The sequence below is a fragment of the Cynocephalus volans genome, chromosome 11 (genome assembly GCF_027409185.1).
Source record: "Cynocephalus volans isolate mCynVol1 chromosome 11, mCynVol1.pri, whole genome shotgun sequence".
NCBI classification, from domain to species: domain Eukaryota; kingdom Metazoa; phylum Chordata; class Mammalia; order Dermoptera; family Cynocephalidae; genus Cynocephalus; species Cynocephalus volans.
The window spans coordinates 59,322,729-59,348,108 of NC_084470.1; the positions used below are offsets into that span (position 1 = coordinate 59,322,729).

A 25,380-nucleotide genomic window follows, 5' to 3' on the forward strand; every position below is an offset into this window, starting at 1 on the left:
AATTCCTTTGTGGACCTCTGCACCTTCCTAGGACTCCTGTAGTTCTCTCCTTTCTTCTGTGTCCTGTAGTGGGAAAACCACAACAAAAGCTTGCAGCTAGAGGCACAAACATACCAGCGGATTCACGAGAAGATTCAGGAAAGGGTCATGAATAATCTGGGGACATGGATTGACTGGCAGTACCTACAGAATGCTGCGAAGCTCTTGGCCAAGGTATCTACCACCTCACTCTTCCTATCCCTAGTCCATTGCCTGGCCCTGTTAGGCACAGACCTCTGAGGACAGAAGGCCCTATGTGAAGTGGGGGTGGGGGTGGAAGTGCATCCTATACAGCGCTACATGCTTCTCATTATGGGTCCACATTTCCTTGTGGTGTGCTGACCAAGGACGTAGCCCTCTGCTGGCTGTCCTGAGGATCTCTAAGAAGAGTGTTCTACTGCCTCTGCCTGCAGGGGAAACTAGAGCCTTTTTCTTCTTTGTCCCATCCATACATCACTCAAAGGAAAATGAGGGATTGTCTTTGGACAAGTATTGAGATAGATGTGTGGACTCTGATGTCCAATTTGAGAGGGAAAAGCCATTGAGGCAGCTGCTGGTAATAAATCACAGTTTGAAAAAGGAACTGTGGGTGTTCTGTGACTATTTTTGTTTCAGTTTTCCCTGTGTCTTCCCTCAATTCATCCTCTCTTTGGCTTGATTTCATTTCTTTCAGGCCCATACCTGTACAGCCAGACTAATTTACATGGTGGGGTAAGAATTGTAAGGGACACCAGAGATGTGGGTAGGTTAGAATCAGAGACACAGGTCCCTTCTCTTCTCTCCTATTGCAGTGTCGATACACCCTGCAATACACTTACCCATATGCATACTACATGGAGTCTGGACCCAGGAAGAAGCTGGTAAGCCAAAGCAATCCCTCCACTCTGTCCTGTTAGCTTCAGAGATACCTTTGTCTAACCAGCACTTTGCAGGAGAGAGGGGAGGGACCAGACCATGGTCATTGGGAGGGCAAATCAAAACAAAACTGTCTAATTATAAAATTTCCATTTCTACTCTGGCCATCTCCAAAATAGATCTCAAGTTCTGTCATTTTCTGTAATATTAAGGCAGATGCACCTAAGCCCCTGAACAACTATATTTTAAGCAATTGGCTGAAAAGGTCTGTGGCCACTTGGAATGCCGGTACCCATGCTTTGGGAGGATATTCAGCATGCATGTCCCTGAGTTATATTGTCCTTGTTTTACCTTTGTTTAATTCTTTATCTTAGATATGGGTTGTTTCCTGCTGTTTATAAACTAATTTACATTTATTGTGTAAGTGTTGGAAAACATAGAAAAGCATTTCCACCGTCCGTAATCCCACCAGAAAGAAATGACCACTGTTATCGTTAGCCAGCCTTTTAAAATTAATTTATATATATAATCAAGGTTATGTAGAATATTTTATTGTTACAGCTGTTGCCATTTACCGGACTGGTAAATACCTTTTTTTCCCCTTCTTATTTATTTTTTTCTTTTTCTTTTTTAAAAATTCTTTCTTTCTCTTATGTACATATCATTTTATTAATGGCTGCATAAATGTATCATCATATGGTTGTACCATCATTTAGGACATTTATTGTTTCTCTTTTTCACTATTATAAGTAGGACATTGAGGAGCATCTTTTTTTTATTGAAACGATTGATTATACATATTTGTGGGATACAGAGCTGAATATCGATACCTCTGTACAGTGTGTGATGATCAAATCAGGATGTTAAGCTTATTCATCATTACAAAACATAATCATTCTGTATGTCCATTAACCGATTTCTCGCTAACCTCCCTGCCTCTTTCCCTTTCCCACCTCTAGTAACCACAGTTCTGTTCTCTTCCCCTCCCCTCACCCCACGCCTACAGTTCTGTTCTCTTGAAGAGCATCTTTGTGCACAATGCTTTATCTCCTTAGATGTAGAATTACTAAGTCAAACAGTTTGGATATTTTTAAGGCTCTTGATTTGCAGAAGGGTTGAAAAAATGGAAAGTGTTCAGTGAATACAGTGTCTGAGAATATCCATTTTTACTTGCTTTTGCAGTATTTCTCTATAAGTTGGGAGCATTCTCTTCAGTGGCTTAAATTCTTCCCCATCCTTTGGGGTAGAGGGAGAGTGTGGTCTTGCCATTTCGCCATACTCTTCAAGTAGCCTTTTGTTTGGATTCTGGCTCTGGGTACAGGGTATAGAACTGCTCTCTGAGAACAGTGTCAGGGTTGTCTGTAGCTCAAGCGAGCCTGAGGTGCTGCCTGTGCCCCTCCGTCTGCAGGCCCTGCCCCGGCTACAGCCCCTTCTCCTTTTGACCCTCCTGCTCTACCCATACAGTTTGAATACCAGCAGGCTCAGCTGGAGGCTGAGATTGAAAACCTCTCATGGAAAGTGGAGCGTGCAGACAGCTATGACAGAGGGGTAGGTGCCTGTTATCCCCCTGGACCCTGTATTGCAGGTAAGGGAGGACTGGCATAGTAATAGGTGGCAGGGTTGTTAGTGTGGGAAGTGGAAGCTGGGTGAGAAAGGTGGGAAAGGCAATGCTTTTGAACACTTGGAGCCCCTGACATGGTGGGTGTGGCTTTGGCTACTCCCTACTCTGGGGACTGGGCCATGCAAGCACCTATCTTGCTTCCCTGATGCAGGATTTGGAGAACCAGATGCATATAGCGGAACAGCGGAGGAGAACCCTGCTGAAGGATTTCCATGACACCTAAGTTGGGACATGGATGTGCCAGGGTGAGGAAGATGTGGCTGTGAGGTCTTCTGGCTGCGATACTGCATGCTGCAGGCTCTGCCTTTCATGACCCCAGGCGACAGCCAGGGCCCCACTCCTGAGAGACACTGGCAACACACTTCTTAGTCAATTTCTGTTTTCTTCTCATCTTTTTGCTTTTTGTTTCTACCAGGGTAGAGGCTATGTTGAATTGGCATCTTTTCAGGACTTTTAATACTCCCTGGATGGTTGTTGGGAGGGAGGAAAAGTTTTTTCCAAATCGCTATTAATAGTATTAGATCATTACAACTTATGTAATTTTAAAGGTTGTACAACTATATAAAAAACAAAGGCAAACAAACCATAGGATAACACAGAGCCCTTTTAAAAAATAAATTGGCATTGGAGTGTTTTACCCTCTAGCTACTTTACTTAGAATGTAACATATGCTGCCCACCCATCCTGCCTCAGAATGTCTGTACTGCAAGAGGGCCCCAGGGTGGCCTCTGCTTTTCAGCTTCACATGTTTGACCACACGTGGAGTCCCAACGAAAGAGCAAGGTGGCAGATGGTGGGGAATTGAGTTGGTCTGTGTAATGGGCGTGGAGCACAGGGAGTCACATCATGCCTTCTGCCTTACCTTGGCACTAAGGAGACAGTACAGAAGAGGGTCTTCTTGCTAAGAGGTGTCATTGTCTCTGGTGGCACTGTGTGTCTGTGGGCTCATCTTTATTCTTGAAAGTGAGGTTTACCTGGGCTAGAGCCCACAGCAAAACATAGATGGGCTTGTGGCCCTCCAGACTAGGGGTTCAGCATGGTGTTTCCTTTTGTCTCCTAAAGATAGAGATCCACTTTTGAAGGGAATTGTTCCTCCAAATAAATTTGTTTTACCTTGGTCCCTTCTTTTTTGCCAGTATTCAAGTGGTGTAACTCTGACCAGGGTCACATGTGACCATACCCGACACTGTCTTGCTGCACCGTCTTCTGGTGAACATCAGGGTGGGAATTCAACATGGCCCTCCCAAGGGCACTGGCCTTCCTGGCTCAGAGGCCAGGTTTGCACAGGTTGTTTTCATGTTGCCTGGAGCATGTCCAACAGCTGCTTTGGGGTGGGTTGTGCTCCCCCTTACCTGGTTCCAGCTGTCAGATGACACCACCTCTATGGTCTGGGAGTCTAAAGCCAGGAGAGTCCTTGGTTTGCGGTCCCAGCTTCTGTACTAGGAGGGGCTGGCCAGAGGAAAGGACCAGCTTTTGGACAGCTGAGTGCAGGGAGCAAGTGGTTTGCTTGGTGTCCTACCTGTCCTGAACCTGAACCTGTGATCTCTGGGCTTCCTGTGGCTTTGCTCAGTGCCTCCACTCTGAGATGAACAGACTGCCCATACTCAACAGGGCTTCCTTGACCTTCTGGGATAACTGACAGGGAAATCTGTGACTGTTGTGGAAATTATTTGATATTCAGACATTTTCACCCCCCGTCAGCGATTTCCCAGGTACCATATAAGCTGTAAAACAGTAATTCTTGAAGACAGAGGAAATCTGTGACTGTTGGGGTCATGGGGTACATGTCTGGCTGCAGGTTCCCTTTCTCTCCCCTCAGGTTTTGTCTCTTCCTGTTGTCCCCAGCGAGGGAGGGGCTGTGGGGTAGACTGGGAGGACAAGTTAGGAGTGAGTGTAGCAAATGAACCCAGAATGGAACAGTAGGGGAGCTAACTGTGAATGAGGAGAGTGCCTGCTGCTAGACCTAGGGGTGAGCTGTGAATGCTGTGTTAGCATATGGACTGGCATCTAAGCATCTGGAGCCTTTATCTCTCCATTGAGTCTTTTCTGTGGCACCACCATGGCACAAGACCTGAGCTGCAGCTCTGCACTATATGTCACACCCTGGGCATTTTTTTGACTGCACATTTGCCATGTTCCGCACTTGCATTCATCTGTGGTCCTGACCACTAGAGCTGCAGGGTGTTCTGTGCTCAGACCATAGCCTGTAGCTGTTAACCTGTGGAGAGCTTCCTTTTGTGCCCCCAGTGGCTGTCCTTTGTAAACATTATCAGGAAGATGGGGAAATGTCAGGCAGAATTTCTGCCCTACAAAGGAAGAAGAGAAAGGAAGACAGTGTTTTTCATGAATTTACCATATTTTGTTTTTCTTCCAAGAAAAAGTTACTTGAGGCAATGTCATCTGCTCAAAGTTGAGTGGTTTATTCAAAATAAACTAAGTTTCTGATTATAAAAATGTGTGTGTAGTGTTTCTTCAAAGGGTACAAGTAGCCGCCTGAGCCACAGAGGGTTCTGGCCAGTGAGCACCAGATGAGGGCCTTCTGACCGGCCAGCCCCCTCCTCCAGAGGTCTGTGAAGACCCCACTGGCCAGACTTGGCTCTGCCTTTCTTCCCTTTCTGGCTGTCTGGGAAGAGGGCACCTGTAAGTGGTCCCTGTGGAGGGAAGTAAAATATCCTGGCAGTTTTCCTCTACCTCCCTGGGTGCAGGCTGAATCATTCCCCACCACAAACAGATGCCAGGATTGTGGTAGAGCATACTGATACAAATGCCCCAAACTCCCATTCAGAAAATCCCTGGCTCCCTCCAAACCAGACATGGAACCATAGGGCCATGGAGTATGGCATGGGGAATTGTGGCTTCACAGGGGCCCTGAGGGTTATGAAGAGATGACTTGGCACAGAAAGTGGAAGTGTTTGGAGTCTAATCCCAAGATGGGAAATGGGGTTTGGGTTTTGATTGAGTGTCCACATTTCTGGTATCAGAGGTGACAGCAGCTGCATTGGTAGGTAGCTCCAGAGCTGTGGGCAGCATGCACAGGGCAGTTGAGGCCAGAAGAGACCTCACATACTGCCAGTCTGAACTCCACAGCTGCTCCTCCTTGGACCTCAGGTGTGCCAAGCTCTATGCTTGGCACCTGGGCATACAGTGGTGTGCAAAAGATGCATAGGCTTTACCTTCCAGGAGTCTCCAGTCCAACAGGGTCACAGATGGAACTGGTCACTAGTGAATGTTTTTACTGGGGCAGTAAGGCCAGGAGCTGAAGGACTACACATGCACAGGGCCATCCCTGCAGAGCAGTGGACAGGGTATGATGGCCTAGGCACCGTACTCTTGATGATCCTAGAAAGGGACAAGAGGAGATAGCAAATTCTAGCAAAGTCTAGAGAAGGTATTTTCCATGTCACCCCTAGGGGTTCACGCAACAAGCATGTGAGTATTACCTGTATGCCAGGCTTGGACTCTGCCATCTACCAACTAGCCAGAGTATTTCCTATCCCCACAAGACAATCACACTAACAAGGACTGAGTATGTACCCGTGTATAGTCCTCACAGCAGCCCTGTGAGGTATGTACTAACATGAACTACATTACATAGGTTTTTTTTTTTTTTTTTTTTTTAAAGATGACCGGTAAGGGGATCTTAACCCTTGACTTGGTGTTGTGAGCACCACGCTCAGCCCGTGAGCAAACCGGCCATCCGTATATGGGATCCGAACCCACGGCCTCGGTGTTATCAGCACCACACTCTCCTGAGGGAGCCACGGGCCGGCCCAACATAGGTTTTTATTTTTTTATTTTTTTAATTTTTTTATTTTTTAATTTTTTATTTTTTTTATTTTTTATTTTTTTTAAAAGATGACCGGTAAGGGGATCTTAACCCTTGACTTGGTGTTGTCAGCACCGCGCTCACCCAGTGAGCCAACCGGCCATCCCTATATAGGATCCGAACCTGTGGCCCTGGTGTTATCAGCACCGCACTCTCCCGAGTGAGCCACAGGCCGGCCCAACATAGGTTTTTAAAATGATAAATAATTTGCTTAAGGCTACCACTGCTAGTAAATGGCAAAACAAAAAATGTTTGCTGTTAGAAACTAGAAAGTCTAATTGTTATAACAGATTAGAACACAGTTTAGCACGAAGCCCAGATTTGGCAGTGTATATAACAGTAATTGAGGTAGGACTGCCATGGCATAAAAAGGGCCAGAGGTTAAAACCTTTTTAAAAGGCTGAGAAATTCTGGTTTATGATGTGGTTATGAAGTTCCCAAGGCTGACAGCAGGTGGAGCAAAAATGGGGGTGAGGCAGGCCCTCTGACACCTGCTTGCCTTCTGCTGTCTGGTGATGAGCTGGCAGAGAAGCCTCTGTGCAGCAGTAGCCATAACTCCACTGGATACAGGTACAGGTTGTTACGCGAAATACTTGGGACCAGAAGTGTTCTGGATTTCAGGTTTTTCTGGATTTTGAATATAATTTTGCATTATACTCACCAATTCAACACCCCTAATCCGAAATCTGAAATGCTTCAATGAGCATATCCTTGGAACATCATGTTTCAATATGTTTCAGATTTTGGAGCATTTTGGATCTTTGATTTTCAAGTTAGGGATACTCAGTCTGAAATAGGAAGGTGGAAGAATGGAGTTCAAGAAAATAGTTTAAGTGAGGATTTTATGGTGAACTAATTATAGTTTTTGAAAGGCTTGAGGGGCCGGTTCGCTCACTGGCTGAGCGTGGTGCTGACAACACCGGGTCAAGGGTTAAGATCCCCTTACCGGTCATCTTTAAAAAAAAAAAAAAAAAAAAAATGAAAGGCTTGAGGGAAATGGTCTCACCGTTCATTCATTGGTACCAGGAAACTATGAGGTCTTTGGTAAAATTGATTGTTGGTATTCATCATATTTAAAAATTTAGGAGATTCATATGATTTGGAAAAATTGAATTGCTTCTATTGTACTACTGTACTCAGAAATTTAGAGACTTCTGACCTAACTAGGGTGAATGAAAGACAAGCTGCAGGAAATTTGGGTTTTTTGGCAGTTGGATTGGAACCCTTACCCTTGGTGTTACAGAGCTGTGCTCCAACAAATTGAGCCAGCTGGCCAGCCCAAGCTGCAGTAAATTTGAAAAGTCCTAAATTGATAATAGAATTTTCATCTATTTGAATCAGAAACATTTCTTTAGCAGCAATTTTATTTCTTTTGGAATTCACTTTAGGGGAAAGGGGCTAGTTCCTCACTGCCTCAGCCTCTGTGCCCGGGTTGCCTCCAGGGGTGTCCATCTGAAGTGAGATGCTGAACCACTAGTGGTGTTTGGTTGGCATCCCAGCTTTAGCTTAAAACAGCTCCCAGTGCTACCTGTGCCCCACCCCCCCATCCCCTAAATGTCCAGAAACTTTTTTTGTGAGGCAGTTTTTCTCTGCAGTATCCTAAGATTGACAAGGTGGTCCCTAAGGGTGGCTGGATTAGTGGATGCACTTGTGATTGGGGGACAGTTGTGTGTAGAATCTCAGGAGGCAGGAGGTGGGCCTGTCCTTGGAAACCCCTGGCCTGTCCTGACTGAAGAAACCAGAGAATGCAGATTATGCTTTTCTGGAAGGAGGGAGGAGAGGGAGGGCCTTAACTGGATAAGGAGAAACCATCAGTGGGACCTACCTTAATAGTGTCACTCTTATCTGCATGGGTGGGATGGGGGGTACAGCTTCTGCTGTGGTGCGCGTGAATCTGCTTATAACAAAATACCTGAATTGGGTGATTTATAAAGAAAACGAAATTTATTGCTTATACTTTCTGAGGCTGGGAAGTCCAAAGTCCATCTGGTTATGGCGATAGTGACCCAGGGGTCTCACATTGCAAAATGGTGGAAGCAGAGAAAGCAGAGACAGCAAGAGAGAGAGACAGACTCTTCTTTTAAAGCCCTCAGAGCCACGCCCCTGGCAACCATTTTTAACCCATTCACTACTGCACGGTTGTACAATCCAATCACCTCTTCAAGCCTCCACCTTTCAATTACCGTAATAGGATTTCCCACAGTGGGGGCTAAGTTTCTAATACATAAAACTTGGGGGACACAATTCAAGCTTCAGAGAGTTTGGGGGGGACATAATTCAATCCACTACATCTGAGGTGATGGTGTTTCAAGAGTCCTTTCCCCCCTCTTCACATGTGCTTGCTTTGAGGCAAGGAGTGCACCCATACACCTGAGCACCTGCTGCATCCCTGCAGGTTACTGTTGAGGGGCTGATCTTTCTGATGCCAGGGCTTCTCCTGCAAGCCTTCTTTGACCGCCCTGGACTGGATCCCACTGCCTATGCAACGCAGCACATCAGGCAGCTTCTTCCTAAGGCCTGCCTCCTGCAGGACTCCCTGGGAGATCCGGATCGACTGTGCAACGGACCTCCAAGAACGACTTCATTAAGGTCGTGGGCCCTGCTACCGCGACACCCCAAAACCGCCGCAGTATTAAGTCATCTCTTGGCACTGCCTCCTCCCTGCTGCCACTCCCCCACTGCCACTCCCAGGAGCGAGAACATACAGACCATACTTTTTTAGAAGGAGGGAAGGGGACGTCTTAAGCCAGGAACGGAGAAACTACCAGTGGGGTCTGACTTAATGGTTCTGCTCTTGTCTCAATCTACATTTGGGGGGTTGGCTGCCGCCCTGTGGAGCGTGCCGCTCTGCCTGACGGTAACTCAGCTCGGGAAGAGAAACCCCAGTGTGGGCCGGGGTCCAAGGGGCGGACAGGCCGAGTTCAGCGCGGGCGAGGGCGGCTTCCGGCAGGCGCAGTATCCCCAGGCACCGTCTCCCAGTGACCGCGGCGCGCGCGGGCTCGGCGGCCGTCGTCCGGGCGACTGCGCAGCGCGGGCGTCCCCGCGGCCCCTCCCCTGGGCGCGCGCGCGACCTGGGCGCCATGGCGGCGGCGGCGACAAGCCAGCGGCCTGAAGCAGCGGTGGCGGGTGAGGCCGCGACTCCGCAGTGGGCGCCACCTACGCACGGCCTAGCCAGGGCAGCGGCCGGGATGGGCGACAGCGAGGACGTACCGGTGCGGCCGTTGTGCAAGCCCCGCGGCATCTGCTCTCGCGCCTACTTCCTGGTGCTGATGGTGTTTGTGCACCTGTACCTGGGCAACGTGCTGGCGCTGCTGCTCTTCGTGCACTACAGCAATGGCGACGAGAACACCGACCCGGGGCCCCAGCGCAGCGCCCAGAGTCCCGGGCCCGCGCCAACCTTGGGCCCCCTAACCCGGCTTGAGGGCATCAAGGTGAGGACCTCCCGCCCCGGTGGGCTCCAGCCTGCACGGCCCAGCAGCCCCGGACCCCTACGCGGCCCCCAGCACTGCTCCGTGTCGGTCCCACGCGCACGCACTCACTTTCCTGCTGTCACTCTCCGGGCCGAGGTGGCTTTTCCCTTATTGGGCAGCGCGGCTTGGCGCCCCAGCTGCCAGCCACGCGCCTTTTCCTTAGGTGGGGCACGAGCGTAAGGTCCAGCTGGTCACCGACAGGAAACACTTCATCCGAACCCTCAGCCTCAAGCCGCTGCTCTTCGGTAAGTCTGTCAGACACTCCTGGGAAGGGCCAGGGCTGCGGTTCGGTGGCAACCTCGAGGCTCATTTTGACCACATGACTTCGATTTTGAACATGGCTATTTCAAAGTAGCCCTTTTATCCATCCAGAGAATTATCATACTGAGGTACCACCCGCTCCTCCATAACAGGGTGACCTTTTCACATTCCCCTCCCTGATCCCTACTCCTTGCAGCTGATTCTTCCATGACAGGGCTGGGCAGTGTGCCCGAGGTTGTGTAAACATTTCATTGACGCTGTTTTTGGACATTCTGTGCCACCATTAATTCTGTCACCTTCTAGAATGGTTGGGGATGGGGGGAGACTGATAATCAGGTCCCATTTGATTTCAGGGCCTCTGGGGGAAATCCCACTCCCAAAATGGGCCCCTGTGGTCCAATGAGAAGCAGGCTGTCCAAGTGTGGATAAACTGGTGCCTCAAGTCTGCCCCACTGGGGTACCACTCAGAGGCCCAGCTTTTGCTTCCAGCACTCTGGAATTCTTAGAATGAAGCATTTTGTTCAGCCACCCAGGGTGACCCCATTTGGAGCCACATCATAGCTCATGTTTACTTAGCTCTTGTTATGTGCTAGGTTTCATGTGATTGTTTCACTGAATTCTTACAACCCCTCTGTGAGGTGCATGTAGGTCCCACCCTCAGGCCAACGGGTGAGTTGAGCCACAAGGAGTTGCAGTGGCTTGGCCAGGCTCACACAGCTAGTTCAGTGGTGAAGCTAGGATTAGAACCTAGGCAGCCTGCCTCTAGGGCTACACACTAAAACCATAGTGCTGGCTGGGAAGACCCCAAACCTTCAAAGACCACCAGTGTCAACAAGATGGGCACCATGGACCTTGCCCAGGGTAAGTTTGCACAGCCCAGCCCTGGGCACCTGGTCTCAGAGACACATATTTGCAGATCGGGGGCCATTCCTGGCCGCTTGGGGATGGAGTGGGTAGGGAGTCTTAAGAAGGGGGTTAGGGCCGGCCCGTGGCTCACTCGGAAGAGTGCGGTGCTGATAACACCAAGGCCATGGGTTCGGATCCCTATATAGGGATGGCTGGTTGGCTCACTGGCTGAGCGTGGTGCTGACAACACCAAGTCAAGGGTTAAGATCCCCTCACCGGTCATCTTTTTTAAAAAAAAAAAAAAAAAGAAGGGGGTTAGGACCAAAGCAGAGCATCTGAGCACATGCTGTTACTGCTGGGGCAGAGGCCCTGGTTGGGGATTATACCCAGACCTGTGAGAGTGATGTCACATACATGCTATTTGTGGGGAAATAGGTTATGCTGTCAGTCCTGGTGTGGGAGGGACCCTAAAAGGTGGTGGTGGTGGTTATTATTATTCCTATTACTATTGAATAACTGTTGAAGTCTGTGCCAGGCACTATTTTGGGAGCTGGAAACATAGCATTGAACAGAATAGAAAACAACAACAACAAAACAAAACTCTGAAGCTGACATTTGAATGAAGAGGAAGAAGACAATAAACAAATAAATATGGTGTGTCAGATGGTGATACATGATTGCAGACAAGTAAGGCAGAATTTCAACTGGTTTTGAAGTGTTTAATAGGGTAGCCAAGGTGAGCCTCCCTGAGAAAAATATTTGAGCAAAGACCTGTAGGAAGTTTGGGATCAAGCCAGATAGCTGTCAGGGAAGTGTGATCAAGGTAAAGGGAACAACACTCACCCCATTACTACTACACTGCTGTGAACAGACATATCTGAGGGGTTGTGTTTTCTCTCATCAGCCTTCCTGGGATCTGTATATATCTAATTCAAATGTATGTTAGGTGGCTGCGACCTTGTACTAATCTTTTTTAAAAAATGTATGTTAGGTTAAATGATCCTCATGAGACGAAAATTCCCCTATCATGCAGCTTGTCCTGTAAAGAAGTGAATGAGAAACTCAGACCCAAAGTCACCAAGAATAAATTACAAGAAGCAGAAGAGATTTGACAAAAGGTAAACTGGTTCGGGTTAAGCCATCAGATAGGTCTCTGTTTCTGCAGACAAATTACTAAGGGCATAATTACGAGATTTGGGCAGCTGTGGCAAGAACTTCCTGTTTGTGGTCCTCATTTCCTTCAAAACACTTACTTTATACTTTCTCCCCAGTGAGTTAGTGGAGATGTCCCAGGTTTTACCCTGAAAGCCTTGGGACTTGCTATTTGGTGAAATGAGGTGGGGTGAATGAAGAAGAGATCAGTGATTACAAGAAGTCCAGTTGTGAGAAAAGGAAACCACAGGGGAGAGGGTGTCCAAGGCAGGGCAGTTCCTGAATGCTGTGGGGTTGGATGAATCCAAAGAATGATGCCTCATCTCAAGAAGGAGCAGTGTCTGTGTCTACTGTACCTGCCTGTCCATCCATCCATTGGTCTGCTGTCCACTGTCATCCTAAAGGGGCAGGCAGTGCCCAAGGAGAGTGGACCTGCTGTAGGCTCTACCCTGCTGCTCTTGGCTCCAAATCTGTGCTATGCCAGCCTCAGGGACCAAAGATGCCAGGGCTTGATGGGTGGGTGCTCAAGATGTGAGCTGGGACAAGACTGGGATTCCACCCTGAGGTTCCTCCATCTCTGTGGAAGAGAACCCCACCACTTCACAGGGAAGACCCCATGAAGCCCCCAGTCTCTGTTCGGGAAACGTTTCCTGTTTCCCACCCTTGTTTCTAGGGACCCATCCTGAGCTCCTGGCAAATACCTGCGTGTCTGTGGTAGCCATTTCCCAAAGACTTGGAACATTGTGAGTCAGCTGAGGACTTCATCCTGTACAGTTCAGAGGGAAGTGCTCTATTTCTGAGTAATTGCCCTGACTTTAAACAGCAGGTCAGATCTCATTGCTTCCTTCCTTAAAAGTCTCCAAGATCTCCCATTCCACTTCTAAGTTTCATTTGGTGCCTCAAAGCCCGCTCACCTCTGAGACCAGATCTCCTGCCACCACCTTCACTTCCTCGCTGCTGAGTCTCAGACACCAAGCTCACTGCTGCCACGGGACCTTTGCAGGTGCTGTTCCCTCATGAAAGGCTCAGACCTGGCTCTTCCCACAGATGGTGACTTCATCTCCATCAGGCTTCTTCTCAGATGTCCTGTTCTGTCCTCAAATCAGTCTTAAGAGGTTCCCAGGTACCCTGTTTTATCAGCCTGCTTGGTTTTCTTCTCCACACTTAGCACTGCTGAAAACTATTTTCTGTGTTTTTTTGTGTCATTTGTGCCTCTGTCCCCAGAGGTGAGCTGTATGTGGGGGAGGCCTGATACATTCTGGCTGTGTGTCCAGTGGCTAGGGTTATGTCTACTGCTGATGCTTATTGGCTGGCTGGAGGGGTTTACTGGGTGCTCTCAGCTCAGAGTAGCCTCCACCACCACCCTCCTGACTTGGCACCCTCTTCACGGGCAGAGGGGGTACTTCCATTAGGCCAACAAAAGTTTTAATCCATGTTTCTTAACTATTTAAGGTAAATGAGTAATTGCCACCAGTACACAAAACAATTTATTTTAAAATCATGACTACTTTTTCCAAATGTATTCTTTTTCAGCTTAAGAAAACAATTAATGGCCGGCCCGTGGCTCACTTGGAAGAGTGTGGTGCTGATAAAACCAAGGCCACGGGTTCGAATTCCTATATAGGGATGGCCGATTAGCTCACTCGGGGGAGTGTGGTGCTGACACCACCAAGTCAAGGGTTAAGATTCTCTTACTTGGGTGAGTGTGGTTCTGACAACACCAAGTCAAGGGTTAAGATCCCCTTACGAGTCATCTTTCAAAAAAAATCCCCCCCAAAAATGATTAGACAGCTACATCAGACCAATGAACTTATGACAAACACTGGAGGCCCAGAAGTAGGGAAGAATTTTAGTGTGCATTAGTTCAAGTTCTTATGCAACTTAATGCAGTTTTCTTTTTTTCTTTTTTTTTTTTAAAAGATGACCGGTAGGGCTGAGCCCGTGGCTCACTCGGGAGAGTGTGGCGCTGGGAGCGCCGAGGCCGCGGGTTCGGATCCCATATAGGGATGGCCGGTTTGCTCACTGGGTGAGCGTGGTGCTGACAACACCAAGTCAAGGGTTATGATCCCCTTACCGGTCATCTTTTAAAAAAAAAAAAAAAATAATAAATAAATAAATAAATAAATAAAAGATGACCGGTAAGGGGATCTTAACCCTTGACTTGGTGTTGTCAGCACCACGCTCAGCCAGTGAGCGAACCGGCCATCCGTATATGGGATCCGAACCCAGGGCCTTGGTGTTATCAGCACCGCACTCTCCCGAGTGAGCCACGGGCCGGCCCCTTAATGCAGTTTTCTGCATGGATCGCTCCTCCCACACACACACATCCACCTCCCCCTTACCCCCACACAGCCCCCCACTGCTGATTTGTGAACCTGCTGCTTGGCAGAGCCGTGGACTCAGTGAGGGTCAGGCAGGCATAATTGAGTCTGTCTGGGGCTTGATAAGCAATATCCTGCCCAAGGTGAGCATAGCCCAAGGCTGTGTGCCTGCCCTGCTAATCAGCTTGGGATGCAGGGCATTAGCCAGGCTGTCATCCCAAGCCTGGGAAGGACAGGAAGGTGGTCTTGCCTGCCTGGTACGCACAGCTCTCAGGAGAGCACTACTGGCTCAAGAAGCAGTCCCTAGCTGTGTCCAAGGAAGGTGAGCCACCCTGCTTGGGTCTCTCTGGACTCTGGTCTGCAAATCTCCACTGGTGGCAGCAGAAGAAGGGTTTTATGTGTATCCAGGGGAGCACACCAAGTTTGTGTGGCCACTGCAGAGGCTGTGGCTACAAAGTCCCAGCTCTTGCTGGTAGAGTAGCTGCTATTGGCACTGTTGATGGTGCCAACTTTGCACAGCCAGCTGCAAATTTCAGTGGCCCTGGCTCCAGGCATAGGCTATGGTTGCCAACAGCCGGTGGCCCTATATTTTCCTGCTCAACAGAGAGAGTACTGTTGCACTGGGAGAGCCTGACCTTTACTGCCGAATGGGATCAGAGGGGCCTCTAGGAATCCCTCCACCCAGCCCCTCCACCTGGTGAACTAAACCCTCTTGTCTGATGCTCTGCCCTTGGAATCAGGCTTCTAGGGATGCCACCCTCCTTAGCAGAATTTTTTGTCTTGTTTTTGTTGTTTTAGCAATGTCCCACGCTTGTAAAGGAATTTATTTTTTAGTTCCAACTGGGCACAGCATTTAGGTATTCCTTCTTCCATCTGCCTCAGCACCCAGCCAGGGGCTGCAATGAAAGCTCCTGTAAGGGGTGTATAAAGAGTGCTACATGCTCAGGGCTCACCAAAGACGCTGGCACAGAGTGTGCCCAGGACCTCCTTGGATGAGCCTGCGTCCTGCATCTCGCAGTCCCTGCAGCTGGCATGTGGCACTGGAAGGAGTCAGGAGTAAGGCCGGAGGCAGGGGAGGAGGGCGATCAGCACTGATCCCTTCCTCTTTCCCCTCTTTTTACCCTTTTTGAGACAGATGCCTGCGGTAGTCAGTACCCTTTCTTTCCCACCTAAGAATCCAGTTGATCTGATCTCTGAGGGGAATGAATTGAAAAGGGTGGGGTGTTGCCCTTGGGGCCAAGTGAGGTGGAGACCAGTCTGCAGCCTGGAAGCCTGAAACTCATGTCTCAAGCAGAGACTCACGTGGGCTGTTCAGGCAGGCGCTGTTGGCCATGGTTGCAATGCAGAGACCATGGTGTGTGGGGAAGTGGCTGCAGTGCAGGATGGCTGGCCAGGGATAGCCATAAGAGGCCATGATGGGTGCACAGCTGGCCTGCACAGCCTTGCACAGGCTGCAGCATGGGTAGATGACCCTGTGAGGGGGAAGGGTCGAAGGCACCCATATCAGCTGGAGCCTCTTCCTGCTCTTAGCTCTGCCAGTAACTCTCCTTTAACTCTTTGTGGTGGTTGCTGGGCAACAACACTCTGGTCACCTAGCAACAGCCCTGCTGCCTGGATTTCTTGCTTACCCCACATCTCATCCCTCAGCCCTGCCCCCCCTCCCAGTGCTCTGTCTTACCTCCCCCAGCCCTCTTCCCTAGCCCAGTCTTTGTAGCTTTCCAATGTACCTCCCCCTCCAGCTCCAAGGCCAACTCTGGGAGGAGAGTGGCGGAGGGCCCTGCACTCTGAGCCTTCACGCCCCATCTTAAAGAGAAAAAGCAGGGCTCTCCCTCTTGTCCTGAAAGGCCTTTGAGGCACTGAGGTCTCTGGCCAGGGCTGGGGTTGGCAAAGAGCACAGGGGCCTGGTCCTTGAGTTCTGAAAGAGTCCTTTCTTCCTGCTACTGACACTGGAAGGACTCTTGCTCTGCCAAGAGGGAGCTGAGCGGAATGTTGTTCACGGGATAGGTTAGCCTAGGGAGGAGAAATCAACCCTGTGACTTCTGAACTCTCCGGGAGAAAAGGCCACCAGATGGACCTTGGCCTCATCTCTTGTCAGGCTCCCTTGGGTAGACAGAGCTTCCACACCTCACTGGGGAGGGGCTCCCAGCCCCTCAGCCTGAAGCAGCCTGCCCACTTGTCCTGCTTCAACACGGAAGAGCCCTTGATGGTTGTGAGTCCAGACCAAGGGTCTGACTACATGCTCACCATTGATGGTTCCCTGCCCATGGTTGCCTCTGTCCCATCGGCACCTTCTTCCCTCTGTCAGGAACATACTGACAAAACAATCCTTCGTTCTCCTCCCTGACCCTGTCAGTGCCCAGCACTGATAGATGCTCAACAAGTATTAATGAAGAGCTGAGCTGCCAGAGCAGGCCCTGGCTGAAGAGGTACCCCCTGCCCTGCACCTGCAAGCACGTGCCCTACCTGTCAAGGCACACAGAAGCAAAGAGCAAGCAGAGGAAGAGGTGGGCATCAAGGTATCACTCCTGGGCGAGCAGGGACAACCAGCTGACCGACTGCTGGATGGCCTCAGCCACGGTGTCATGGTCCAGCAAGTTAAAGCCACATCTCTGTGTAGCCAGTGTCGAGGCACAGCACCGTAGCTTGGGGAATGGGTATGCACCACGTGGGGCCTCAGGGAGCCCCTGCCCTGCTGTCACCCAACAATACCAGCAGCACCACCAGCAGCCATAGCCCTCTTGCGCCATCACCTGCTTTCTCTGCCCTGGCCTTAATGAGCTGAGGTTGAGGGCTTTATAGGGCCGTATGCACAATGCAGGAGCCAACAGAGAAGGAGATTGTACGGATGTTTACAGAGCTTCCAGGTGCCTGGACCCACCTGGTTAGACCCCAACATGCTGACTGGGGTGTTTGCTTTCCATTAGCACACAGCGGGGGGCTGTAGAGACCTGCAGCATCTCCATTGGGCCTTCAGATTACTGGCACCTAATAAACTGAAGAAGCCTGGGCCTGTGTTTTCCTTTTTTGGCTTTTCTTTCTTTTCAAATGTTGTGCTAAGCAATCAAGGGGTGGCTCTGTTGATTAGCAATTTGGTTTAACGCAAAGTCCAGCAGGGCTGTCTCTAAGTGGCTGGGTCACACCTTTTCTGGGTTTTCTGAGTTGGGGTTCATGCAGGCCAGGGGTTAGGACCTTTGTCCTGTCCTCATCTGGGTCACCTACTCCTGGGAAGCCAAATCTGGTTGTGAGCATAGATTCTGGAGTACAACAGCCTGGGTGGCCCTGAGCAAGTTGCTGATCTCTCTGTGCTTGGGGTTCCTCATGGATAGGAAGGGTGAATTAATGGGGCTTGGCCTTCTAGAGTGAGTGTAAGGATTAAGGAGTTGATGTGTATGAAGTGGTTAGGACAGTGCCTGGGGCAGAGTTTGTGCTACTTCAGTGTGATCTGCTGTGATTGCTGTTAAAAACTGCTCCAATCCTGGCTCTGTGTGGCCATTTTCCTTCCTCTTAGCAAGGGAAGGAAATCATGCTGGGAGCTGACTGAGAGAAGTGGCAGCCCACACGGCAGGTAGTGGTGCAGCTCTTTTTCCATTAGTTGCTCTGTGGACCTCCTGTCCCTCAGAGAAGTCCTCTCTCCCAAGAACAAGGGAAGCAAGTAGGGACCAGACTCCTGCCCCGGAAGTGCCTGTGGCCACCAGGATGTGGGTTCTTCAGGTCTGAGGTTACCATTCCAGCACCACTAAGCCACCCACCAGCTGTGCCTACTATGCAGGTATCCAGCCACTGGAGCCAACCTCAGGCCTGACTGATCTTCACTCAGGGGCTTAGAGACAAGGAGTAGGTTCCCAGTGTACGTTTGTGCCGGAAGGAACTGGGGAAGCAAAGGGTACTCTGGGGCATCTTCTCTGAGACCAGCATCTGCCAAAAACCTGAGTAACCCCCACTGACCTCCTAGCACTGGGCAACTCAGCCCTGGTCAGATGACTAGTACCCACTTGTGCAAGAAATGGTGGGCAAAGCCCTTGGACTGGCTTGAAGCATTGGCTGTCTTGTGCTTTGTTCATTTTTATTTGAATAATGCGGAAAAGCAAAAATGAAAGCAAGAACCAGCCACTATCTATCCACTTTAAAAATGTTTACCCAGTAAGGGCTGGCTGTTCGATTAGAGCACAGTGTTATAACATCAAGGACAAGGGTTTGGATCCTCATACCGGCCAGCTGCCAAAAAAAAAAAAAGATATGTATATATATCTCCACAGAAGATATATATACATCTCCAGTAAGAAGTGGAGGTCAACCCTCTGCCTTTCAGGTCTACTCTCTGGCCTTCAGTCCTACCCCAAGATGGTTCATCCTATATCCAGCTTAGTTCTGGCTTGCCTCCCAGGACTCCCCTGAAAATGTGTGCTGTCATCATCAATGAGAGAGACTCCACATTCCAAACACTGGCCAACCTTTGCAGGACAACTCAAAAGTCCAGAGCAGATGTAAAGGAGTGTGTGAAATCCTCCAGATCTGCCACCAAGGGACAGGGAGCACCCCAGGAACCCTGTGGATAGGAAGGTACCGGGTGCATCAGTGCCCTAGCTCAGTCCTTGGCTTCACCCACCTCCTCTTCTGGCAGAAATCCCTGGCTTCCTGAGTGATGAGGAGTGTCGGCTCATCATCTACCTGGCACAGATGAAGGGGTTACAGCGCAGCCAGATCCTGCCCACTGAAGAGTATGAGGAAGCAATGAGCACCCTACAGGTCAGCCAGTTGGACCTCTTCCGGCTGCTGGACCAGAACCACGATGGTCACCTGCAGCTCCATGAGGTTGGGATCCTGGGGCCTGAATAGGCACAGAGTGGGATTGCCCAGAATTATCTTTCTGGTGGCCAGGTCACTTGTCCAGATCAGCCCTGGCCCCAAGAGTTAGATGCCAACTCAGGCCTGCTTGGCCATGCTCAGGCCTGGGGTCCCCCTTTCTTCTTTAGAAAGCCCTTTGCTGCCCTGGGAATCCCAGAGGATGGCAGGAGAATCCACCTGGGAGTGATGGCATTTATTGCTAGGTTTCTTTTTTTTGGCTGGTATGGGGATCTGAACCCTTGACCTTGGCGTTATAACACTGTGCTCTAATCAACTGGGGTAACTGGCCAGCCCTATTGCCACAGTTTTCTTTTTTTTAAAGAAAAGATGACCAGCAAGGGGATCTTAACCCTTGGCTTGGTGTTGTCAGCACCATGCTCAACCAGTGAGCCAACCGGCCATCCCCATATGGGATCCGAACCCATGGCCTTGGTGTTATCAGCACCGCACTCTCCCGAGTGAGCCACGGGCTGGCCCTTTATTGCCACAGTTTTCAAGTGGTATGCCATCTGTGGTCTGGATTCCTTTCTGTAATGGCTGGGGCCCCACAGAACTCATGTAGGATGGGATGGCAGCTGTGATGTGGCCAGCAGTAGGCACCTCTCTCTGCATGCTCCTCACACCCGGGCTTCTGAAAAAAGTGTGGCAGTGTAGGGGGCCCATTGCCCACCCAGAACACCCCACTGAGCCTGGTCTTCCTGAGGGGCCTGGTAGTCATGCCTTGGCCAGGTCTCCCCATGGTGCCTGTTTCCTCTTCACGCTCAGGTCTTGGCCACTCCCACCTCACCTGGAGTATCTGAGTGGGACACAGGCCTGTCCTTCACTCTGCCTCCAACCAGCCAACAGTACTCATGAAGGCCACAGTCCCTGCAAAGCTGGGAATGCCAATGGCCCTTAGGCCTCTTGACCTCCTCCCAGATGCCTCTAGACCTCTCTGCCTACCTTCCCTTCAGACCAGGGACCTTGGGCTCTGTCCTGTGTCCTCACCCATACCCTATCACCTGAATCCTTAGCTGTGTAACAAAACCTGGGCCATCTGTGCCCTGGTGGCTCTCCATCATTGGGGTCACCCCACTGAGGGACCCTCTTATGCCTTAGGTCTTAGCCCAGACTCGGCTGGGAAATGGACGGTGGATGACTCCAGAGAACATTCAGGAAATGTACTCTGCGATCAAGGCTGACCCCGATGGTGACGGTAAGCTCATACCTCTCCCCAGTTCTGTCCTTGTGAGCCTCATCCCACTCCCAGGTACACTATCTTGAAAGTTTAGGCCCTTCTCCCACAGCCAGGCAGCCTCTGTGCCCAGCTTCTGTAGTGGCCAAAGAGGATGAGGAGGTGAGGATCCAGCCTTGCCCCTCACCCCTGGGAAGTATACAGGCAGCCAAATCACTGTTTCTCTTAAGTGGCAGTCTAGAAGGCAGTTCTTCGAGACTCTTGATCTCATCAGGCAGAGTCTAGAGTCAGGGGTACAGGAAGTAGGGCTGCAAGGGGACAGCAAGGCTAGCTTGAGCTTGGCTCTTTACCCTGCTCCATCCCCCTCTCCAGCCAGTCATGGGTTTTGCCCCAGCAAGCAGCCTCCCTGGTCCAAGCAGGATCTCCCCTGCCTTCTTTTTGCCCACCTGGAGTCATGCCAAAGCACCAAAGTGGCAGTGTTGCTAACTTTGCTACCTGGTGGGGGTGGGGGTGGGCAGGAGCACTGTCATGCAAGTGGTCCTTCCTTTGGTAACCCCCAAGGTTTCTGAGGTGTGGTCATCACCCTCATGCCCAAGTTCTAGACCAACTGAGAAAAATACAGCAGTCAAATAGGACTTAGAAGAATGGCCTTGTGGCTGGTGAACCCAGAGTGAAGAACCTGTCTGGGACCTGTGCCTGGAAGGCTTTCAGACTGATACTGCTCCCAGTACAGAGGTGGCGACAAGCTTACAGACCTTGAATGTCTCCCACATTCAGAGGATTCTGGGCCAAAGGGTGGAAAGTGTCTTCCTTAGGCCAGCCAGAATAACGTGGAGTAAAGATACCAGCTACTCTTTCAGAACCCCAAGAGGGTGGAGCCCCTGCCTTGTGGTTCAGGCAGGAACAGGTGAAAGTGTTCTTACTTGGTGGAGTGGCCTGGCTTTCTTTGCTAAGGTGGGCTGGTAACCCAGCAGCTGGGATTGGCCAGGTGAGTCCACCCAGGATGGGAAATGAAGTCATGAAGGAACTCCCGGGACTGGCCCCACTTTCACCCTAAGTGTGAAAGGCCTTGGACGAGACCCAGCACTGGCTGTTCTCTCTCCTCACCCTCTCTACAGGTTGGAGGGTGGCCACCATGCTCTTTAGAGCCAGGCTGGAGGGCCAGGGGTGGTCTGTGGCCTGGGGCCCTGGCCATATGGCTCAAGCTTCCTTTGGAGACCCTGCTCTGGCCACTCTAATAGAGGCTAGGCTTCTTCCTTTTTTGAGGCCAAATCAGGGCTTAAAGTGAGAAAACAAACTTCTCTGGGTCTTCCCTAGGGCCTGATGTGACAGAAACCAGGTTCATCTGACCCGAGTCCAGGTGGGGACAAGTGCACATGGCCCCTCAGTGCCTAAGGCCAGGGGTTGCTACTGCCTTTGGGATAGATGAGGAGGTGCTGCCTGCCACTGTAGCCTCCCCACGTGGGCTTGGTGGGCATTGATTGGGGGTACCCTATGCAGGAGTGCTGAGTCTACAGGAGTTCTCCAACATGGATCTTCGGGACTTCCACAAATACATGAGAAGCCACAAGGCAGAGTCCAGTGAGCTGGTGCGGAACAGCCACCACACATGGCTCTACCAGGGTGAGGGTGCCCACCACGTCATGCGTGCCATCCGCCAGAGGTGAGCACCTGAGGCTGTGCTGCCTGGGGCAGGGGAGAAGACTGGGCCTTCACAGAAGATCTTGGCTGGGGCTGAGAGGACAGAATTGATTAGCCAATTTGGGATTAAGTTCTATTTGTTAGACTTGGATTGGGACCCACTGAGTGACAGGTAATTAACAAAGGCAAATAATATACAATTGGGATTAGAGATAGATCAAGTGTTTGTTTTCTTCTAATTATAGAAATGACCCCTTATCTCTGCCCATAGGACCCCCTGCCCCTGAGCAGGCAGGGGTTTTAGATAAACAATATCCTTCCTGGGGGGAGGGCCTCAACCCTCTCCATCTCCACAATTTAGGAGAAATCTCATCTTTTCTACTCAGTATGTGTCTGACTCTGGCATCCAGGGAAAAGGGCTCATCATGAGAAACCCCTTCCTGCTCTTACAGTGCCAATCTAAGATGCCTTGCGAGACTTCCAAGGAAGGTGGGCAGGGGTAGAGTGTGTGGCACTCTACCTTAGGTCCTGAGTCCACCTTAGGCAGCTCCTTCAGTCTGCTACCTTGCATGGGGCTGTCCAACTGAACACCTGCTGCCCACCAGGGTGCTGCACCTCACTCGCCTGTCACCTGAGATTGTGGAGTTCAGCGAGCCACTGCAGGTTGTGCGATATGGTGAGGGAGGCCACTACCATGCCCATGTGGACAGCGGGCCTGTGTACCCAGAGACCATCTGCTCCCATACCAAGCTGATAGCCAACGAATCGGTACCCTTCGAGACTTCCTGCCGGCAAGTACCTCCCACCTGAAGGCTGCCTTCCATTCCCAGCAGGCATGCCCCTCGGCATGGGCCAGGAGAGCACTGGACAATCCTGGTCAATGATGTCCCTACCTCTCCTCCCCCCAAGTTGTTACCAAGTAGGGCCGGCCCGTGCCTCACTCAGGAGAGTGCGGTGCTGAGAACACCAAGGCCCCGGGTTCGGATCCCATATACGGACGGCCGGTTCGCTCACTGGCTGAGCGTGGTGCTCACAACACCAAGTCAAGGGTTAAGATCCCCTTACCGGTCATCTTTTTAAAAAAAAAAAAAAAAACAAAAAACGCTCACTGGCTGAGCGTGGTGCTCACCAAGTTGTTACCAAGTAGCAGGAAATGGGTGGCTACTGGCCGTCGTGTCTGCACTCAAGACAGCATAAACTGAGGTATTAGCTCAGTTGCTTAGAGCACAGTGCTAAGACTATACTTTCAGGGATCATTTCTATAGTTCGTTACTAGAGCACAGTGCTGATAACACCAAGGTCCTGGGTTCAGTCCTGGTACGAGCTAGCTGCCAAAAAACAAACAAAAAACAAACAAACAACTACAACAACAAAAACCCAGGCTGAGGTAACCACAGACACTGAAACTTGCCCCCAAAGCTCTGAAGCAAGGAGGAAGGGGTGTTGCTCTTGACTCCACTGCAGGAGGTCTCAGCTTCTCTCTGAAGCCACGCCTCCCTCCCCTGCCAAGGCACGAAGGCAGGTCTCACCTTTGTGTGGTTGTTTTGGCTCAGCCCTTTCCAGTTTCCAATGCAATGAGACCTTCTGCAGGATCTTGCTGTTTTTGCTCGCTTAGCTTACCCAGCTGGGCCCTTGGTTAGGGCCATGTAATTTAGCTAAGTCCAGCTGTGGTCTTGGTCAGAAACCATTGTGATACAATGTTTGTGGGAAGAAGGAGGAGCTAGGGACATCTTGGCACTTGCCTGCCCTGTTGTCACCCATCTCAGCTTGTCCCTCTGATTCCTGGGAACCTGGGCAGCTTATCCTTCCCACAGGTAAGCCCCTGGGAGTGTCTCCAGCTGGGGACCTGCTCAGCGGCCCCCCTGCCTTACAGCTACATGACAGTGCTGTTTTATTTGAACAACGTCACCGGTGGGGGCGAGACTGTCTTCCCTGTAGCAGACAACAGAACCTACGATGAAATGGTAAGGGCCTACTGGGCTATTACTCTTGTAGGCTGGCAGAGCCTTGGGCAAGTGTAGTACATACCCCTACAGGCCTGGGATGAGGGCCCAAGTGGTCCCCTGGGCACATCTGGTTGATTTCCCTCTAGCCACCTTTGACTGCCTGGCCTTGGTTCCCAGCCATACCATAGGGGCAGCCTGAAAACCTCACCACCTTGCTGCCCACAGAGTCTGATTCAGGATGACGTTGATCTCCGCGACACTCGAAGACACTGTGACAAGGGAAACCTGCGTATCAAGCCCCGGCAGGGCACAGCTGTCTTCTGGTACAACTACCTGCCTGATGGGCAAGGTGAGGGCCTATGGCCAAGCCAGGGAGTTCCCTGAGGGCAGCTTCCTGGTACCCAACCCCTTTCCCCCTTCCCCATCTGCTACTCTGGAGAGCTGTTTCTGGCTGCCCTCCAAATGGTTTTCTGTCCCTGATGCCTCCCAAAGACCATCCTTGATGACCTCAGCAGGCCACCCTGTGTGGCCTCTAGGGTTATCTCACCTCTATCATTCAGTGATTTCCCAGTCTTACTGCTCTCTAGTCTGGGGACACATGTCCGTCACCAACCCAGGCTGGGAAGGGCTGTGTACAGGCCCAGCGCCAGCGGGGTTGACCATACATTAGTGGGGTGAGATTCTGTGCCACCAAGGAAGACTTGGGGCAGGTATTTGCTACCGAATGTATGTACAGTAGGGCCCACCCTTGCCATGCCCTCAGTTCATATCAGGCCAGCCCAGTCTAGGATTCCTCCTTTGCTCAGGCCACTCTCCTCTTCTAGGTTGGGTGGGCGAAGTGGACGACTACTCGCTGCACGGGGGCTGCCTGGTCACGCGCGGTACCAAGTGGATCGCCAACAACTGGATCAACGTGGATCCCAGCCGAGCGCGGCAAGCGCTGTTCCAGCAGGAGATGGCGCGCCTGGCCCGCGAAGGTGGCGCCGACTCGCAGCCCGAGTGGGCCCTGGACCGGGCCTACCGCGATACACACGTGGAGCTCTGAGAGGGTCAGCCCCGGCCCCCAGCCGCGAGTCTCCCGCCGCCCAAGTTTGGGGCCCGGCTGTCCCCCCATCCTACAGCGGACTAAAGCCCCATCCCCGCCTCCAGTCGCGATTACGACGCATTTCCTATATTCATTATTTATTGTGTACAGGCCCCGTGCTGCCCGGTCAAATAAAACTAGACTTCGAGCCGCCCGGTTGCCAAGCTCCGGGTCGGCGGGAGGAAGATGGGGCCAGGCAGAGCTGGCAGCATCCGGGAGCGCTCTGCGAAGGTCACGTGAGGGGGTGGGGCGAGGGCTGCCAGTCCGCGGGCCCCGCCAATCACAGGCTGCAATGTATG

At 51.0% G+C, this 25,380-nt stretch overlaps 2 protein-coding genes and 1 pseudogene across 4 annotated transcripts in view; all 3 read left to right on the forward strand.

Moving 5' to 3' along the window:
* Positions 1 to 4,969, forward strand: part of ARIH2 (ariadne RBR E3 ubiquitin protein ligase 2) — a 51,486-nt gene extending 46,517 nt beyond the window's left edge. The window contains exons 13-16 of one of the 2 annotated variants that reach the window (XM_063113708.1): positions 70 to 213; positions 831 to 899; positions 2,303 to 2,442; positions 2,667 to 4,969. In XM_063113708.1, coding sequence (XP_062969778.1) covers positions 70 to 213; positions 831 to 899; positions 2,303 to 2,442; positions 2,667 to 2,691 — 378 coding nt within the window. In that variant the 3' untranslated portion in view covers positions 2,692 to 4,969. The remainder of the gene's footprint in view (positions 1 to 69; positions 214 to 830; positions 900 to 2,302; positions 2,443 to 2,666) is intronic. The other variant, XM_063113709.1, reaches the window with a different exon arrangement.
* A 4,451-nt stretch (positions 4,970 to 9,420) lies between these two features.
* Positions 9,421 to 25,199, forward strand: P4HTM (prolyl 4-hydroxylase, transmembrane). 2 transcript variants are annotated; one of them, XM_063114915.1, is made up of 9 exons: positions 9,421 to 9,772; positions 9,975 to 10,056; positions 19,013 to 19,203; positions 20,335 to 20,431; positions 21,911 to 22,073; positions 22,657 to 22,842; positions 23,925 to 24,015; positions 24,223 to 24,346; positions 24,822 to 25,199. In XM_063114915.1, the coding sequence occupies exons 1-9, from the start codon at positions 9,422 to 9,424 to the stop codon at positions 25,040 to 25,042; spliced, it is 1,506 nt and encodes a 501-aa protein (XP_062970985.1). In that variant the 5' UTR covers position 9,421; the 3' UTR covers positions 25,043 to 25,199. The 2 variants fall into 2 exon arrangements, with proteins under 2 accessions (XP_062970985.1, XP_062970986.1); XM_063114916.1 differs by having other exon boundaries at positions 19,013 to 19,137.
* LOC134391472 (small nucleolar RNA U3) lies at positions 23,286 to 23,358 on the forward strand (annotated as a pseudogene).
* Positions 25,200 to 25,380: the final 181 nt, after the last annotated feature.

Bases quoted from the DNA above. Each gene is read 5' to 3' on its own strand.
- P4HTM (XM_063114915.1), top strand. From the start codon at position 9,422: ATGGCGGCGGCGGCGACAAGCCAGCGGCCTGAAGCAGCGGTGGCGGGT. The intron at 9,773-9,974 runs GTGAGGACCTCC...CCTTTTCCTTAG, and splicing joins CCCGGCTTGAGGGCATCAAG to GTGGGGCACGAGCGTAAGGT. The intron at 19,204-20,334 runs GTTGGGATCCTG...CTTATGCCTTAG, and splicing joins GTCACCTGCAGCTCCATGAG to GTCTTAGCCCAGACTCGGCT.